The 20,116-nt window shown below is 40.0% G+C and overlaps 1 protein-coding gene across 10 annotated transcripts in view; it reads right to left on the bottom strand.

The window, feature by feature from the left end:
* ABCA12 (ATP binding cassette subfamily A member 12) overlaps positions 1-20,116 on the bottom strand; it is a 191,455-nt gene that overhangs the window by 47,242 nt on the left and 124,097 nt on the right. For all 10 annotated transcript variants that reach the window (XM_089916405.1, XM_089916401.1, XM_089916404.1 and 7 more), the window contains 11 exons: positions 14,299-14,628; positions 13,113-13,182; positions 12,890-13,024; positions 11,868-12,023; positions 10,786-10,972; positions 8,788-9,006; positions 7,114-7,310; positions 6,172-6,332; positions 4,529-4,765; positions 2,703-2,853; positions 147-399 (listed from right to left, as the gene is read on the bottom strand). In XM_089916405.1, the coding sequence (XP_089772531.1) occupies positions 147-399; positions 2,703-2,853; positions 4,529-4,765; positions 6,172-6,332; positions 7,114-7,310; positions 8,788-9,006; positions 10,786-10,972; positions 11,868-12,023; positions 12,890-13,024; positions 13,113-13,182; positions 14,299-14,628 (2,096 nt within the window). The remainder of the gene's footprint in view (positions 1-146; positions 400-2,702; positions 2,854-4,528; positions 4,766-6,171; positions 6,333-7,113; positions 7,311-8,787; positions 9,007-10,785; positions 10,973-11,867; positions 12,024-12,889; positions 13,025-13,112; positions 13,183-14,298; positions 14,629-20,116) is intronic.

The raw sequence follows: 20,116 nt of genomic DNA, 5'->3' as shown, positions 1-20,116 counted from the left end.
CGCTGCAATAAATCAAACTGTGTATTCCTTTGGCAGGATCAGGTACTGTGGCTACTAAGTTCCTTAGCACTACATGGCATTCACAGGCACAATGTACCTCTGGAGGTATGTGGAAATGTTGTTTTAGTTAAAGGGAAGAAACTTACGCATAGAAGGCTGTCTGTTCAGAGGTACCGTAAAGAGATGGGGAGATCTGGATCTCCGGATAGCTGTTGCTGGAACTTCTTAGCGTACCAAAGCCCATGGCAGTGGTTACAAAGATGATGGGGAGAATAACCTGAGCTATGAAACCTTTCCAGTTCCTGCGGGTGTGGTGGAACCTCTGAATGAGTATAGCCACTACTTTCTTCAGTAACAGTCCAAAACCATCCAATCTCTCTCCTCTGGTCAGGATTTTGTCTGATTAAAAAAAAAAAAAAAAAATTTAATATGGTTCTGGGAAATCCTGCTAAATCCAGAACTAAAGTAACTTCAGAACCTATAGATGAATGGTATAATGTGGCATGGTAGGAAAAGCTTATATTTTAAAGATTCGCATTTGAAGTTCAGCTCTTCATTGATCAGCTTTGGGCCCGAGCCTCTCCATCTCATACAGCTTCTGTAAAAGTGCTTTGAAAATTATAAATTACTATACGCAAACTATTCTTTGTCATATACATAGTACTTTTACATGTCAAAGTAAGATATCTAGAATTTTATAAATGAATATTGTTCCCAATCTCTTAAAGTCTCAATGCAGAATCAGTATTATTACTAATTACTAATATTCAAGAGGTAGCTTCTATCAAGAGACTGAATTCAAATAAAATAAATAGAAACCAGAACAGCAGCCTAGTCTAACTCATTCCTATTGTGGGCAACTTAGTGATGGTAAGTGTAATTGGCTCTCATTGTAATGTGAGGTCCAATGAAGTCACCTTAAACATAGGAAAAGGAAAATGCTCTCCTCCAAAGTATAATTCTCGTTCAAATACTTATTCGTTACATTCCTTTTAGAAATCTGGACTGATTATATGGCATTTCAAAACTTTTTACCACGTGAGTCACAAAAAAGAACTCATTGGAAAAAAATGTCTACTCTCTTTCCCCCCGAACCCACCCCACACTGCCCTGAAATGCTCTTCAGGTGCTGAGAAGACATCCGATGGCTTCTGAGAGGGAGAGCAGCTGTGGAGGCCATAAACTGTTGCTTCCTCAACAGTGCTCATGCAACTAATAATTTCAGCAGCCCCTCTAAAAACAGTTTCAAGTATAACATTCCCTCCGAAGGCCTGCCACCAAGCGCTCCTTTACATGTGATAAGATGACAGTATTTGTCAACTCTGTGGATATTTTTAATTCTCCATCACAAATTATGCAGCACAAAAATCATGATCTTCATTTAGCTGATAAGGAAAAATACAAAGCTGCTTAATTTAAAATGAATTCCAATTAAATAGAGTGAACGAGTTTAAATGCAAACTCATATCTCTGCAAAGGGGAACTGCAGAAGGAGCTGAATATTTTAAGTTAATTAGTATGCTTTTCTGTTTCTTGAGAAATTACATGTCGATGACTTACAGGTGTATCAAATGGAGCAAATGTGCTTTCTAAATGATAATGTCAATGAGGGGAACATTCTGACTGAAGATAGTTTCAAATTATGAGACAAATGCAGAGGCAAGTACATAACATTTACTTCCTGAAGCAGATGACCACTCTCTAATCAAAGTCTTCCATTCCATAGTCTCGACAATTATATTCCCAAAAGATGATACCTGAGGAATCTAGCAGAGGACAAATGAGACTCTCAAGTTCCAGAATTACACAAACATTACAGATTATCTTTTCTGAGTTTTAGAGCCAAGCAAATGTTTAATCAGAAGTTCTATTCCTAGAGATTTTTCCCAATTTAAGCAAACTGTTGAAATGACTACTCCATCGTTTATACATGATTTTACTATATGCTTCCTTAAGTAAATAGTGTTTCCAAAGGCATAAATTAACTGTCAGAAAGATAATAAGACAGGATAAAAGTTATTTTCAAAAGAGCCCAATCCCTCAAAGTCATGTCAAGAAACATGATTTTCCAAACATATCTTATGTGAAGAACTGTGGGGAAACCTATTACTATAGATTCTTAACCATCAAGTCCAACTTCACCAATTCAGAGACCCTCTCCCAAAAGCATCTTCTCAGAGCCTGAATTTTCTCAGCATATGAATCACTCAGAGGTGGGGGAAGGTTAGACATGTTTTCCAATGAGGTCCCATAAAGAGGGATGACTCTTTTTTACAAAAAAACTTTTTTTGACTATGACCACCACTTGAACATGTGTAATAGCAATGAGTGAGCTACCTTACAAGGTAACTTGGCTCACTGTTGGACACCACCAATTACAAGAAGGATTTTAACTCGTTGAACACAACTCTGGAGTTGTAGTAAGTCACATCCTGAAAACGACTTCTGGTGACTAGAAGAAAAACTAATCACCACCTTAACAAGGAAGTTCTTTTACATTCTTCAAAATGTTTATGAAACAGAGAATTCAATTTGGTTTAATAAATATTTTGTATATAAAAAAGAAAGCTTGTATTTCTTTAGTCTTTTTAAATTTAGAAAGAAAATTTAAAGTTGAATTAAAAAAAAATCTGTCCTGTGATTTTTCTCCCTTAGGTCATTTATTGGAATTAAGCAAAATGTGCACATTAGATTTATTATACCATCTCTGTCTGTGAAATTGCTGCTGCTCACAGATAAATCATCATGAGTTGAGATGCCACTGGTACTGGAATTTCCAATTTTCTTTTGTGTTAAGTGCTCAAGATTCATATCATTATTTTTCTGTGACCCTTTAGTCAAGTTCAGAAAGACCTAGAAAGAGAAGCCAGAACACTTCATTAGTGTAAAACATGCATGTGTTTTCTAGTTTCTTTCTTTTTTTTAACATCTTTATTGGAGTCTAATTCCTTTACAATGGTGTGTTAGTTTCTGCTTTATAACAAAGTGAATCAGTTATACATATACATATATCCCCATATCTCTTCCCTCTTGCGTCTCCCTCCCACCATCCCTATCCCAACCCTCTAGGTGGTCACAAAGCACCGAGCTGATCTCCCTGTGCTATGTGGCTGCTTCCCACTAGCTATCTATTTTACATTTGGTAGTGTATATATATGTACATGCCACTCTCTCACTTTGTCCCAGCTTACCCTTCCCCTCCCCCGTGTCGTCAAGTCCATTCCCTACATCTGCGTCTTTATTCCTGTCCTGCCCCTAGGTTCTTCATGACCATTTATTTTTTTTCTTTTAAGATTCCATATATATGTGTTAGCATACGGTATTTGTTTTTCTCTTTCTGACTTACTTCACTCTGTACGACAGACTCTAGGTCCATCCACCTCACTACAAATAACTCAATTTTGTTTCTTCTTATGGCTGAGTAATATTCCATTGTATGTATGTGCCACATCTTCTTTATTCATTCATCTGTTGATGGACATTTAGGTTGCTTCCATGTCCTGCCTATTGTAAATAGAGCTGCAATGAACATTGTGGTACATGACTCTTTTTGAATTATGGTTTTCTCAGGGTATATGCCCAGTAGTGGGATGGCTGGGTCGTATGGTAGTTCTATTTTTAGTTTTTTAAGAAACCTCCATACTGTTCTCCACAGTGGCTGTATCAATTTACATTCCCACCAACAGTGCAAGAGGGTTCCCTTTTCTCCACATCCTCTCCAGCATTCACTGTTTGTAGATTTTTTGATGGTGGCCTGTTTTCTAGTTTCTAAGCTCAATTTCAATTTTAAATTTTTACCATATTTATTGAGACAAATAAGTACGACTTTAAGTGAACATTTTTGAGAGGGACTTTAAGTGAACATATTTGTATGTAAAAGATATGTGTTCTCTAAGTGAAGCAACATGTTTGTTCTCAGAAGTCAGTCTTACATAACAATGGTATTGAGATAATTTTAAGATTTTGATTTTGTAAAATGTTTTTTTTAAATTTTTTGTAATCAAAAGCATCTTTATTTTTGGTTCCCTTCTTGAAATGTTTATTTATTTATTTATGTTTTAAAATTTATTTATTGATTTTTGGTTGCATTGGGTCTTCGTTGCTGCATGTGGCTTTCTCTAGTTGCGGGGAGTGGGGGCTACTCTTGGTTGCGGTGCACAGGCTTCTCACTGCGGTGGCTTCTCTTGTTGTGGAGCACGGGCTCTAGGTGCGTGGGCTTCAGTAGTTGTGGCCTGTGGGCTCTAGAGCGCAGGCTCAGCAGTTGTGGCTCGCGGGCTCTAGAGCGTAGGCTCAGTAGTTGTGGTGCACGGGCTTAGTTGCTCTGTGGCATGTGGGATCTTCCCGGACCAGGGCTCAAACCTGTGTCCCCTGCATTGGCAGGCGGATTCTTAACCACTGCGCCACCAGGGAAGCCCTGAAATGTTTACTTTTAAATATTTCTTTTCTTTCTAAAAAGAACTGTTCACATTTATTCTAAAGGAACAGCAAGTTAACCAGTTTTAAGCAAAAAGGAAATGTCCAGGTGTACCTCTTCCATGGTGGTATCTGAAATGCCATAGCACCCGATGTTGAGGTCACTCAGGCCATTGTCCAGTGCTCTCAGGAGTGAAAGATAGGCCCCTGAGACGTTGGTGCTAAACGGAGGAAGCACATAGACAAGCTCTCCCCCGATGTCCTCCTTGAGGTAAGCTTCAGGGAGATGTGATTGGATCACTGCTGTCACAGCTGTCGTGTCACATACTGTACTTGCATTTACATTTGGACTCTAGAGACGAAAAGAGAAGTTAAAAACTCCCTTGTCTTTATACTGTAGTGCCCAAGGGCCCCAATCAGAGGGTGGCAAGTTCTTCTAGGCCAGTTCAGACCTATGCCAGATAACACATCACTCCTCTTGTGGCTTCCTGTCCCACTTGGGATCCCTATACTTGCCTATAAGTCACTTTCTACTGGCTCCCCTCTCTCACCTCACCCTGTCCCTTCTCCAACCTCCTTTCCCACCATCCTCTTTTCCCTCTTATGTATGTACCCCACCCTAGTGACAACAGACTCCTTCTGTCGTCCGATGCTTCAGGCTCAGGCATGCTTCCTCCTCAGGGCCTTTGCAATTGTTCCTTTGCCCCAGATAGTGACATGGCTCACTCGCTGCCTGGCCTCAACTCTTGGCTCAACTGTCACCTTCTCAGAGACCCCTTCTCTTACTACCCTACTTAAAATGGCACCACCCAGCATTCCCCATGCCCCTTCCTCTGCTTTATTCTACCCATAGCATTTATCACCTGCTAATATTCTAAATAATATATTCATCAATTTTACCACCTGAATTCCCCACACTCCATCAGAATATAAACTCCATGAGGGCAGAGATCTTAATATCATCAGTTCACTGCTGTATCCCCAGCGCCTAGAACAGTGTCTTGGGCACGTGTTAAGACATCGTATGCACCTAATACATAAGTTTTTGAATGAATTAATGAATATAACAAGGAACTACTCTTTTATATTTTGGAAGTCACATCCGGATGATCAGATATAAAATAAATGATAGTGGTCAAAACCTTTCTAATAGCATACACATCTGGCACAGTATTGATACCTATGCTATTTTAGGTGGTACAGGGAGCCTTAGTAAAGCACTTTTGTTCTTCCAAGATGTGAAAGCACCACTGGCCTGTCTGAATTAATCTCCACATTGCCATTCAAGGAACACTGATCAGAAAGTGAATACATGACTGCATATTCTCTTCATTTGCTTTTTATAGAGCAGAAAATCTAATTTTTAGCCTTATAGGCTGAAATGCTAGGGAAACTAATAGGCTGATCCTCCATCAGTAACCTTAGTACAGACCTTTCTTTCATCTAGCACGTTGGTTCTCAGTGTGCAATCCCAGACCAGTAGCAGCAGCATCACATGGGCTGATGTGGACCTTGGCAGAAATGCAGTAAATTCTGGAGCCTCATACCGGATCTACCGAATCAGAGACTCTTGGGGGTGGAGCCAGAAATTTGGGTTTAACAAAAGACCTTCAGTGGTTCTGATACTCGCTCCGTTTGAGAAACATGAACCTAACAGATTAATTTTAGCAATGAATAAAGTTGGACACATTCTGCTTCTGTTTCATACAAAACTTAATTTACGGTCCCATAAGGAGGTATGTTTTCTCTCCTACAAACCTTTTTCTTGGTGAGTGTGAGGTGATACCCGTCCCCAAAGGCTTCCTTGAGATGAAATGGTGACCCGCAGCAGCGCAGCCCACCCTCCTCCAGGAAGGCGATGCGGTCACTCAGCACTTCAGCCTCGTCCAAGTGGTGTGTCGACAGAATGATTGTTCTGGCTTGAAAATACAGAGGAGAACAACCAAGAATGAAAAGTGAAGCTGCAGTCCCCAGGATGTACTGAGTTAGCACAAGTAAATCCTGTGATTTATGAGGAGGAGAGTCACATTTTATGGGCTAACTGAAAAACTGATCAGAATGAGCTTTCAAAATGAGAAATGCGGACGGGGTATTCCTAAATGTTTTTCTTATAAATTGGCAGCAAATACACATCGCTTATGCTGTAAGGCTAGTGTCCACACTCTGCAGTGGGGGCAACTCTTCCTAATCCCTTAGTCTGTCCCCTTGGCTTCACTTCCATTCTCTCTCTTTCTTTCTGTCTCTCTCTCTCTCTCCCTCCCTCCCTTCACTATGAAAAAGCAGTAATTTTAAAGACTTTTTGAATATTCTTCTCTGATTAAGCCACTCCACTGTGATTGCTCCTTTGCTTCACATCCTGTTAGCACTTATTTAGTCTGTTTTCAGTTTATTTTCATTTGTGTATGTTTGGTATCTCTAATTAGATTCTAAGCTCCTCTAGGCAGAATTTGGAACTTCTATTGGATTTGCATGCTCTCAAAAAGGGCCAGTTAACTGCTCAATTCACAGTGGGCACTACATAGATATTAACTAATTGATCCAGGAATTTAGCTGGGAGAAGAGAAGACCTCACAAAAGGAAGAGCACACCTTAGATCTTTAATGGAGATTATAAACAGAAAAGGCTTTAACTTCTTTGTGTGCATCCCGGAGGGCAAAATTATGACTGTTGCTTGGTGAAGTTATAAGAAGATACTCATACCAGTTTTGTTCTTGGATATAACATCCCATATACTTCGGCGAGAGCATGGGTCAACTCCAGTGGATGGTTCGTCTAAAATTACCACCCTTGATCCTCCAATAAGAGCTATGGATATGGATAACTTCCTCTTCATTCCTCCTGACAATGTTCCAACTCTCTTATGACGATGGCTATATAGTCCAGTATCTTTTAAAGTCCTTAAAAAATGATATATAGTGGTTATTTTTTTACAGACAGAAAATGTGAACAATGGAAAAATACGAAAAGCACCCTAAATGAGAGGTATTCACTAAGCAACTATTATGTGCTCAGCAAGATAAACTATTGAAGATTCATGATACAGTTTTCTGTTACTTATCATCTAGCCGGCGGTATAAAACTAATACTCAGAAAACAACATAAGGAATACACGGCTCATTATTTTATTCATTCGTTTGACAAATATTTATAGAGTACCTGCCTGTTTTCTGCCAGACTGTGTTTTAGGTGCTGTGGAAAAGCACTGAGCCGATAACGTTCCTAACCCATTAGGAGATTATGTTTTAGTATGTGTGTATATCAGGAGGAATGCTGGGGAAATTCAGTAGATAAACATATTCCCAAGTAAGTTTATAATATGCTATTTCATGATAAGTGTGATTAAAAAAAAAATACAGGGTATATGAGATGAGTGCCTGGGATGTGCTATTTTAGGCATCTATTCTACACACGGTGGTCCCCTCAGAGAAGCTGACATTTGAGCAGAGGCCAGTAAGGTGGAGGAGTAAGTCAAAGGGCTGTCTGGGGAAGGCTGCTCTAAGTAGAGGGTACATGGGAAGCCCTGAGGCTGGAGCAGGCCTAGCATAACTAAGTGTGCACCTGGGTGAGCGTGCCTAGAGCAGAGTGAATGGGGAAAAAGCAGAAGGAAATAAAATCAAAAGGATTGGAAGCAGGATTGGAAGTGCCTCATAGGCCTTGGTAAGAACTTTCCTGAGTTTCACAGAGTATGGTGAGAAGCCATAAGAGGGTTTTGACAAAGGAGACCTGGTCTGATCTGCAGTTTAAAAAGGTCACCTTGTCTGCTCTTTGAATAGACTGTACAAGGGAAAGTAGAAGCCGGGAGTCCAGTTAAGACCAGTATGGTAGGGACTTCCCTAGTGGTCCAGTGGTAAAGAATCCACCTTCCAATGCAGGGGATGCAGGTTCGATCCCTGGTTGGGGAACTAAGATCTCACATGCCGCAGGGCAACGAAGCCCATGTGCCACAACTACTGAGCTTGCGCCTCAACGAGAGAGCCTGCATGCCGCAAACTACAGAGCCCACATGCCCGGAAGCCCACGTGCCACAACTAGAGAGAGAAAACCTACATGCCACAACTAGAGAGAAGCCTGTGTGCCACAACTAAGACCCGAGGCAGCCAAGAAAAAAAAAAAAAGACCAGTATGGTATCCTCGGAGATTAGAAACAGAGGGTTGGGGGTAATATGGGAGTCAGAGATGAAGACAGTTAAACAATTCCAGTATAATAACTGGCCAGTGAGGATAATGCCCTTAAATGTATACGATACTAGAAAAGTAGAAAAACTAAAAACACTTGTTTCCTGAGAAACTGTCTCCTACTGGTATTATTACTATAGCTTGACGTCTTTTTGAGAGGAGTTGCCCACGCACGTTCTCACTGCTGTCATATCTGACCTTTTTACTTCCTCGTGCAGCTGCTTTTTAGGCCAGTGAGGAGCTTTGATGGAGCCGTATAAGAGGAGGTGCTCCTTGGTAGTGAGGTAACTGAACAGGACATCATGTTGCATGCAGACCCCCAGGCTCTTCCTCACGGTGTGGAGATCTGTTTTGATATCTTTTCCATAAACCAAGATGGTACCTGCTGAGGCCTCAAAGAGCCCAGTCAACAGGGAGCTGGGAATGAAGAAACCGTAAATTAGGTGTGAACCAAAACTCTGAGTTAGATTTTAGGACTAAATGTATCTCAGTTGTTAGCAAAACATGTTACAGTGTATCTTCCCAGGCCAGGTCAAGCTATGAAGTAAAATGGGATTAATTGGGAATAAAAATTAAAATTACTTTTCCGCCTCCAATAATTTAGAGTGTGATGATGATGGTGGTGGGGTGACGGTGGTAGCAATGACAGAAATGGTTGCGCTTTTTAACTGCAAATGCACTCCCTCCTTGAGCAAACTCCTGCACTTGCCTGGCATCAGGTAGTACCCATACGCAATTAAGCCTCAAATTTCTGTTTTCCACATGAACTCTGGTCATCTTAAGTCCCTTACTCTACCCTGTGACGAGAATATTCTCACCTACAAACTCCTCATATTTCAGATGGTCAGTAAACTGGGGAGTTATTTAATATCCATCTTCTCCACTAAAATGTAAGCTCCATGAGGTCAGGGAAAGGACTTGTTATCTCACCACCCTCAGTACCTAACTAGTGTCTTGCACGTAATAGATCTTAAATGACTAACTATTGCAGATTAAATAGGGAATCAACATAATATGTAATTCTTCCCATAAATACACATTAAAATCAAATAACATATTTCTTTATATATTCTTTATATTCAGAAAACTGAAATGGGGACTTTCTCAGCTAAAATTATAGCCTCTTCAAAATCCTTCTCCATCACTTTTCTTCACTGTCCTCTTGTTACCTGTTAGAAATCTTACATTTTAAGCATTGTATTCTTACTAGAAAGCCAACTCTGAATTGAAACAGGTCATATAAATGAGAGTAACTGCATGTTCACTCATTTCATAACTTTCCTTTGTCCCCTTTTATTTACTAAAGATTAATTTGTATATGTTCTGGCAGTCACTGAGCTTACTCATGATGATAGCAAATAGCATATCCAACAACAGGCACTTGTTCTCAAATAAGGCCTAAAGCACCAACAGCATCTTAGAGTTGACTCCAAGCTAAGCCTAGTAGAGCACTGGAGGTGAGTCACAGAAAAAAATTCAACAGAATGTCACTTTAAAAACATTTGAATCTTCTCCATTAGGATACAGGAAAATGCTAGTTAACTGAAGAGAGAGAAAGAACAGCCCATGTACCACTTGTGGACTTTCTGATCTATATCTGATAGCTGGTGATTCTTTTCTTTCTTCATGAATCAAGGTAAGGGTTCTCTGTAATAGAGTGGCTGGGGCTGTGTGTTTATACCAAGGTTTGTGAACCCAAACTGGTACATGGGCCAGCATAAAAATGCAAAGAAATGAAATAGACTGAATGTATGAAGCAGTAAAGATTGGTGGGGACCAGGGATGAGCCAGAAAGTAGACGGCCCCTTTGAGAACAGTCACTAACAAGCCCCAAACAATTGTCTCTACCTAAGCCTGCAGATCCAATGTTGCCAGAACTTCCTATTATCTAAGAGATAGCAGGAATATTTATATTTATTGGAGAACTCTCCCATTTTTAAATGCTGGCACTGAAATTAAAAATTTTAAGAAGTACCCGTGTGCCAATATTAGGTAGAGCAAATAAACCTATCTGGTGGTTCTGATCTGGACTTTGAGCTCACAACTTGGACCTTTGACTTGGACTCCATTTTCCAGGAAACAACTTGAGCTATCTTAATCCATCGGGAAGTTGTAACAACTTTATATTTATGAAAGAAATGAAGAAATATTAAGTAATATGCTTCCATGACACCTAAGTGTTGAAAAGTAACATACATGGTAGTAGTTTTCCCAGCGCCATTGGGCCCCAGCAATGAAGTAATATGTCCTTCATAAAAGTTCAGACTGAGGTTAGCAACAGCAATTTTTGAGCCATAGTTCTTTGTGACCCCATGCAGGGCAACCCCAACTGTGAGATCTTTAGGTTCAGACTCAGTGTTGGAGGGAAACATGTATTCAGGACCTGGAAAGAAATTAAGAAAAGAGTTGTAAGCTCACAAGGAAGATAAATGAAGCTAGAGTTAGACTTTTCATTAATTAAAAATTGAAGACTATAAAAGCACAAGCCTCAAAGTAAAAAATAATTCCAGGAATAAATGATCTACTATAGTCTTCAGCCTTCTCCCTTGTTTCAAAAATGAATGAGAGTGTGGAACCACACTCTAAGGTTTATATTGCCCTCCTCTGTCAGAAAAAGTAGTCTCAGAATATAGTATCATAATAATGAATTCTCCTTTATTCCACAGATCTCAAATACTCAAAACACAATTTTAAGGCTTGGTCCTCCAATTGGACAGGATGATATCTACTTACAGAATAAATGTCTACAGTGACAAGGCTCGCTCAGATCTGTGGTTTATAGAATCGGTTCATTAATTACTCGCCACATTTCCTTCAGGCATCACAGAAGGACCACTTATATGGGTCATCCTTACTTTATGAAGCTGACACTGCTCACCCAATGTCAGTAAAACATGAGCCTTAAACTGTCTGTTCAGTGTTGCTGACGGGTTAGGCTAAATTATCCATTACTTGGTTACTCCTTATGACTAGTGACAGACGGCTGAGGTGAGGGGTGCAGACTGGCTCCAAGGAACAAAGTTTTTCTCTGTGTGAATCTAACTGGAACACAAAGGGATCTGCAATCTTGGCCTAATTAGCAGCATATGCTAACCAACTGGGCTAATGAGCTCAGAAAAAGCCACAATTCAATCTCTCTAAGAGTCCCAACACATATGTGTAGACATATTCACCCATGACTAAAAGGATAATTTTGCCATTTAGAAAAAGATAATTAAATCACTAGTCATGTAAATTTTACATCACTTCTCTCATAATAATGCATGTTGTTGACCTACTTGTCTTACTGGCAGATGGGATGGTGTCTTGCATCATGATATTAGTAAAGATAAGGCCATTGCTTTTCTCATGCTTCACTTCTGCGCATCCCAACCGCTCCTTCCAATAGGAAGGAAGGAATGGAAAATACCATGGAGCTGCCATACCATATGTACCTGTAACAAAAATGTATTAGGAAAAGTAATTATTAATTGATTGCTAACATTAAGCATCGGAAGCTAAATAACAGAGTACTTACTATACAGCGTTCAGGAAGTATTTTTATTTTTTTGTGGTCTCAGTTTCCAAAGTAAAGTAAAAAAGGTAGCCTTTTAAAAAATTCTTTCTTTTTTAAACAGCTTCATTGGGTATAGTTACATACCATAAAATTTAATCATTGTAAGTGTAGAGTGAGACGATTTTTAGTAAATAAAGTTGTGCAACCATAACCACAATCCAAAAATTCCAATAGCTCCAAAACTTTCTCCCATGCCCTTTGCAGATAATCCCTACTTTCAATCCAAGTTACAGGCAATCACTGATCTGCTTTGTCTCTATATACCTCTCTTTTACAGAAATTTTATATAACTGGAATAGAATAATAGTCTTTTATTCATTTATAGCATCAAAAATGTACAAATATAAATAAGACTTAGTGGAAAAACTCCTGATCATGTTGAAGTTTTAACCACTTGAGACCTAGGAGGGGAATCCCACCAGTCTTGTTCCATTAGAACTGGATAAATTCTCCTTAGAATTAGGAGACTTGATTTTTGCCTTATGACATCTTGTTCTCCCATTTGGGAAGACTGGATTCCATGCTCCTTAATTCACTCTATCCTTTAAAGGAACATCAGAGAAAAAAACTCAACAGTGCATTATCTCCTCCTGGAAAATTTTGTTTTGTTTTGGGATTTCAGTGTTTCTTTTTGGAGATGATATGTGGCAAAGAAAAATATTAGAAAATATATATTAGCAGATTTATAATAAATATAATTTATTACCATAAAAAAGCATGTATCTATAGGAAGCATGTTCGTACCTGGGAAAACGTTCCTGACATACCAAGCAATAAGGAAATAAATGAAAGAGTCGGCTAGGATTAGACAGCATAGCCAGCCAAACGACGTGGTGTCATCCTGAACTGGGGAACTGTACATATTTTCCCACTGAAGGCCTAAGAAGTGAACACATAGATTTATTCTTCTGTGAGACATATTGCAGGTGTGAAAGATAAAATCCAGTTGTAAAGGAAGTGAACCTACCAATGCCCTGCTCCTCATATCGTGCAATGTACTGACTTGCATAGCTGAAAGCTGTTGGGGACAGCAGGCTCTGTGAAGAAAATCAATGGCAATGATAGTTCTTGTAGATTTCACACATTTCGCCCAGAGGGATCTTAACGTACTTAAAACTTTGGGCACTTATACAGATAAAACTGACATTAACTCTCTAAGCATACTTAAAAACACAGAGGTCCCTTACCAAGCATGCTACAACTCTGGAAGAATAGGAGAGGAAATAGCAGAAAACAAAAGCAGTAAAATTATAATTTGAAAAATATTTATCAAAAATCCAAAAAATATATATCTAAACTTATTAAATGTTGCTTAGCAATTTATAAAAACAGTAATAATAGGGTAATGCAATGTTAAGGCTAATATCAAATGAAATGTCAGGGGCCAGAAGATGTTTTTACTTCAGAGACTGACTTCAAGTGATCGAAGTTTTATGCACGAAAATATACTAAAATGTCAATTGACTACTAATAATACAACAAATTAAAAATTTAGATGTTGTTTAAACTCAAGGTGGTCAATGTCAAATGAAAGTTATTTATCACTTTCTATTTCCATAAACAGCAAAGCTTTAATATGGCTCGCAGTCAATGATGAGCTTTAATTCTGCTTTCCAAATTTCAAAGTCAGTAAACTTAATGCTTTCGTTAAAATTCTTAAATTAATTTAGTACTTTAATTGAAAAAGCAGAAAAGAATTCAAAATTGATTATATGCTCTCAGCGTATTTGTCTTTATGCCTGTATGTTATATTATATGTCATAAAAACCATGAGAATTATTCATTTATGAGAACAATGCCAGCTATAGAGGCTCTAAGATATTTAAGGAATTGGGGCAAAGAGAAGTCAGAATTCTTGATGATCTTCAAAACTTGATGTACTACATTTTAACTGTTCTTTCTTCAGGTACTATCTTATAGTAGCATCACATATTATAGTTTTAGAAACCGTGGAGAAAAAGTTTTCTTTTCATAGTCTTACACTTGTATGGTAGACAATAATGTAACTGACTCTCATTAGGACAGTTACTTATATTTTGCAAACACTGAACTTTTACATTTAGATAAGTGTATTCTCAGTTGGAGAGCCAAAACCACCAAAAAAGGTCCACTCCTTTCACACCCTGTCCATTCAGTTGTGACAGTTGACTCACCATGAATACTTTTATTATACAGCTCAACTCATTCTCAATTGTAACCAGAACAATAAATGGAAAAAAGGCAATGATGTAGATGAGGCTTCCAATCAGAGCTGCAATGTTGGTGTTGTTGAAGAAGACACTGATAAGGTAGCTCATGGCAAGAACTGAGAAGCTATAGTCCGAAAAATACAGGAACAAAATGAACCCGTTTGTTTTCGGAAGAATATTGCCAAACTTGAGTATAATGATGAGGATGATGATGGTAACCAGTAAAAATCCCACACTCTCTATAATCCAGGCAAAAAAGTGGCTGCAGGAGTTTACACCCATCATCTTCATGTACTGCAAAAAGGAAAAAGTGTTAGCTCCTTCTTAAGCCAATATACACTTAAATAACAATTATTCCTGTATCATTCCAAACTGTCCATGAGACTCTTCATACACATGGAACCAGGCATTTTAATGATTTATCTAAGTCTAGTATTTGTCCATGCTTGCTATGTGAAATTAATAGGACCATTTATTCCAGCCTATCTTAGACTGTATACTCCCAGAGTGCCCCAATATAATGAATGCTTTGGATGGTGAGGTTTGTTTTGTTTATTGACAACTTCATTTTATAACTGGTATCTAAGTGATGTCTCCAGATTAAACTAGTTTAGAATAGATCATCAAAATTTACGGTATCCCCTGCAGAATTTTACAACATGAATTTGACATTTGTGCAGGCATGAATATTTCAAGCTGGTGAAAACCCATGGTTTACTTCAAGTTCAATGTAGGGACTGAGGTAATAAAACTCCATAATATTTTTACTAAACATGAATGAACAACACAATCAGTATTCATATTCCCGAGATAAACAGAATAGACCTGGTTCCTAAGAATTTAAAACAAGCAAACTTTGAAGGGGGACTTTCTGCCTTTTGACATATCATTTCCCTCCTTAAAATCCCCAACAGTCTAGGTCAGGTTTGTCATCTTTGTTTTCCAAAAAGATGCCCATGAACCCAAAATGAACTCACGTATCTCAGGTAATCTATACCTCTCTCGCTCTCAGTTGATATTCTTTAGTAACCCAGTGATATCCCTAGAGACCAAGGCATTCCACCAAGGTAGAAAAACAGACCAGCATGTTTGTGCATTAACTCAAAAGGATTCTGAAAGATCTGAAGTCCCTAGGACCTTGGGTGTCTTGAATTTGGTGACTTGAATTTGTACCTGGTTTCTAGTTTTAACAACTCTTAATGTTAAGCTTATGAATGTAAATTCCATTTAAAAAGAGAACAAAAGAAATGTTCCACTAACAGCTTTATAATCCAGTACTTTTTTTGTAAAATCAAGGATTTTCAATGCCCCCCACTTTAAACCTAACTTGTCCAGGAAAAAAAAAAAAAGGGAACGTGCCAGATCTTTTGCTCTACAAGCAAAATTGTGAATTTTACTTTTTGCCTTTGCAACTCATTACATTTTGATAACTCTGCTGCTCCAGTTGTTACCATGGAAACAGCTACCTGACTGGCAAGAGTCTAAGCTGTGGGCCTTAAGCTAATCACCACTGTGGAAATCCTGTGACTTTTCCTCTTAACTTTGCCCTTTTCCTCACCCTCTTCTCTCCTACTACTTCTCTCCTCCCAGACCCTGCCACCCTTTGCAGTAAAGACTCAGTCTATGTTTCCATAGGAATAAATGTGTGGGTCAAAGTAAAAAAAATCAGCATGGAGCGAAGATTCACTAGGGAAAGTTTTCTCCAATTGCTATGTATCTATCATTGAAAAGAAAACTACATTTTGGTGTGAAAAAGACCTCACAGATCTTATTTTATCAATTCTTTCCCTGCACCCCACCCCATGTGAGAAATTACTGTGTCATGTTTGATGACTTCATTTCAGAGATATTCACCAGTTTTTTGGTGACTTTCTGGTTGTTTGTATTTTGACGTTTTTACTGAGTGTAATGCCTATTTGAATATAATTAAATGGGGAGTTAACAGAACCCATAGAACTACCCCAAAGCTGATATTCACCACCTAATTTCATGTGACCTACACAAAAAATATTGCCCCCCGCCACAGCAATGTATGTCAGTAGGAGGCAAGTCACTATATTTTACAAGGTGGATATACAATATCAAGGACTCTATCAAGGACATGAAATACAGCTGACTTAATGTATAAATATGTTTTCCTTCCCTGACAATGGATAGCTTCAGTATAAAACATTTATATATCTAGAAAATTCTACATTCATAGCCTTGTTAAAAAATAATTTAGCAAACCCAAAGACCAGGACTGAAGGTGTTGATCACCGTAATTTTGAAATTTTCAAGGCTCAAGATTAGATTTCTATTCCCAAGAGTTGGTAAAAGTTGGAGACTGATCATTGCTGGTTTTTTTTTTTTTTTTTTGCGGTACGCGGGCCTCTCACTGTTGTGGCCTCTCCCCTTGCGGAGCACAGGCTCCGGACGCACAGGCTCAGCGGCCATGGCTCACGGGCCCAGCCACTCCGCGGCATGTGGGATCTTCCCGGACTGGGGCACGAACCCACATCCCCTGCATCGGCAGGCAGACTCTCAACCACTGCGCCACCAGGGAAGCCCCTGATCATTGCTTTTTATCAAAAAAGATCAGGTTAGGTGCTCCCCAAAGTGTTTACTACTTAACATTCTAGATCAAACTTCAGTGTTAAACTTCAGGATTTTATGCCATGAGAACAGCTGTTATTCATAAAGAGAAAAGGCAATAAGACTATGTAAGTCATCCATATATTATTCAGATTCACTGCCAACTTCGAGAAAATCAACAAGACCAAACTTGCTAATGGAAGGTCACCCACAGAGAACGGCTGGTGTTAGTGTCTCCTCAGGGTGACAGATTCAGGTGTTGGCTTTGTAATCAGAGTCACTTTTCTCAAGCCCCCCAAACCTGCTGAAGCAATTCATCAATATCTGATAATGTGTTACTCAGGAAAACCCCTCTGCACAGGGGTCAAAGTCTGTTCCAGTTCTTGGCAGAAAGTAATGACAAGAAAGAGATTCTGTAAGATTGTGGATAAATGTGTCACATTCAAGAGAAGCTTATGCACAGGGATTGACATTAATGCTGTCAGGAAAAGAAATCATAAATATACATATATTTACTTGACAGCAATGCCTTCATTCAACTCAACAAGAATGTCGAGCACTGGTTACTAAGAAATAATAACATTTTCTACCTCAAATTTTATATCCTATTATTGATATTTATGGTATTGTTTTTAGTTAAGATATAAAGGATATTGTGATCATTACTTGGAATATTCCAAATTCTCACTAGTAGGATGGATAGTGTGTACTGAGAAGATATAAAAAAGAATAAACTAGGCAGAAGGGGAGAGGCAGCATGACCAAAGGAGGGCCTCTGGGGTGTGGAGTTCTGGAGTTTGGAGGAAAACATGTCCCCTCTCTCACAGAGCTGAGGTTGAGGAACAGTTGCCTGGCTGCGCACAGTGAAAAAGAGAACCTGGGCGGGAAGGTCTCCATGCCACTTACTGTGAAAAAAGTAGAGGCATAAAGAGGCTAAATAATTAGTCAAAAATGAAACAGCCAGGAGACGTGCATGATGGCAGAAGAGTAAGACGCGGAGATCACCTTCCTCCCCACAAATACACCAGAAATACATCTACAGGTGGAACAGCTCCTACAGAACACCTACTGAACGCTGGCAGAAGACCTCAGACCTCCCAAAAGGCAAGAAACCCCCCACGTACCTGGGTAGGGCAGAAGAAAAAAGAAAAAACAGACAAAGAATAGGGACGAGACCCGCACCAGTGGGAGGGAGCTGTGAAGAAGGAAAGGTTTCCACACACTAGGAAGCCCCTTCACTGGCAGAGACAAAGGTGGCGGTGGGGACGCTGCAGAGCCATGGAGGACCGCACAGCAACAGGGGTGCGGAGGGCAAAGTGGAGAGATTCCCACACAGAGGATTGGTGCCGACCAGCACTCACCAGCCCGAGAGGCCTGTCTGCTCACCCGCCAAGGCAAACGGGGGCTGGGAGCTGAGGCTCGGGCTTCGGAGGTCGCATCCCAGGGAGAGGACTGGGGTTGGCTGCGTGAACACAGCCTAAAGGGGGCTACTGCGCCACAGCTAGCCAGGAGGGAGTCCGGGAAAAAGTCTGGAACTGCCTAAGAGGCAAGAGACCATTGTTTCAGGGTGCACAAGGAGAGGGGATTCAGAGCACCGCCTAAATGAGCTCCAGAGACGGGCATGAGCAGCGGCTATCAGCACAGACCCCAGAGACGGGCATGAGACGCTAAGGCTGCTGTTGCAGCCACCAAGGAGCCTGTGTACAAGCACAGGTCACTATCCACACCTCCCCTCCCGGGAGCGTGTGCAGCCAGCCACTGCCACAGTCTCGTGATCCAGGGACAACTTCCCCAGGAGAACACACGGTGCGCCTCAGGCTGTCGCAACGTTACACCGGCCTCGGCCACTGCAGGCTCACCCCACACTCCGTGCCCCTCCCTCCCCCTGGCCTGAGTGAGCCAGAGCCCCCGAATCAGCTGCTCCTTTAACAACGTCCTGTCTGGGTGGAAACAGGCGCCCTCAGGCGACCTACATGCACAGACGGGGCCAAATCCAAAGCTGAACCCAAGGAGCTGTGCGAACAAAGAAGAGAAAGGGAAATTTCTCCCAGCAGCCTCAGGAGCAGCAGATTAAATCTCCACAATCAACTTGATGTACCCTGCATCTGTGGAATACCTGAATAGAAAACGAATCAGCCCAAAACTGAGGTGGTGGACTTTGGGAGCAATGATATATATATTTATTTCCTTTTTCTCTTTTTGTGAGTGTGTATGTGTATGCTTCTGTGTGTGATGTTGTCTGCATAGCTTTCTTTTACCATTTGTCATAGGGTTCCGTTTGTCCATTGTTTTTTTTTTGTTTGCTTTTGTTTTTGTTTTTAGTATAGTTTTTAGCACTTGTTATCATTGGTGGAATTGTTTTTTGGTTTGGGTGCTTTCTTCTTTCCTTTTTAAAATTACTTTTAAATTTCTTTTATTTTTAATAATTATTTTATTTTACTTCCTTTCTTTCTTTCTTTTTTCCTCCCTTTTCTTCTGAGCCATGTGGCTGACAGTGTCTCGGTGCTCCAGCTGAGTGTCAGGCCTGAACCTCTGAGGTGGGAGAGCTGAGTTCAGGACGTTCGTCCACCAGAGACCTCCCAGCTCCACGTAATATCAAATGGTGAAAGCTCTCCCAGAGATCTCCATCTCAACGCTAAGATCCAGTTCCACTCAATGACCAGCAAACTACAGTGCTGGACACCCTATGACAAACAATTACCAAGACAGGAACACAGCCCCACCCATTAGCAGGGAGGCTGCCTAAAATTATAATAAGGTCACAGACACCCCAAAACACACTAACGGACGCAGACCTGCTCACCAGAAAGACAAGATCTAGCCTTATCCACCAGAACACAGAGTCCCCTCTACCAGGAAGCCTACACAACCCACTGAACCAACCTTAACCACTGGGGGCAGACACCAAAAACAATGGGAACTACGAACCTGCAGCCTGTGAAAAGGAGACCCCAAACACAGTAAGTTAAGTAAAATGAGAAGACAGAGAAACACATAGCAGATGAAGGAGCAAGGTAAAAACCCACCACACTAAACAAATGAAGAGGAAATAGGCAGTCTACCTGAAAAAGAATTCAAAATAATGATAGTAAAGATGATCCAAAATCTTGGAAATAGAATGGAGAAAATACAAGAAACATTTAACAAGGACTTAGAAGAACTAAAGAGCAAACAAACAATGATGAACAACACAATATGAAATTAAAAA

Source organism: Delphinapterus leucas, chromosome 8, assembly GCF_059928025.1.
Source record: "Delphinapterus leucas isolate spDelLeu-1000000601 "Yukka" chromosome 8, BTC_Dleu_Yukka2, whole genome shotgun sequence".
NCBI lineage: Eukaryota > Metazoa > Chordata > Mammalia > Artiodactyla > Monodontidae > Delphinapterus > Delphinapterus leucas.
Note: the sequence above shows the minus strand (reverse complement) of the source record. Positions and strands in the feature narration are given on the sequence as shown.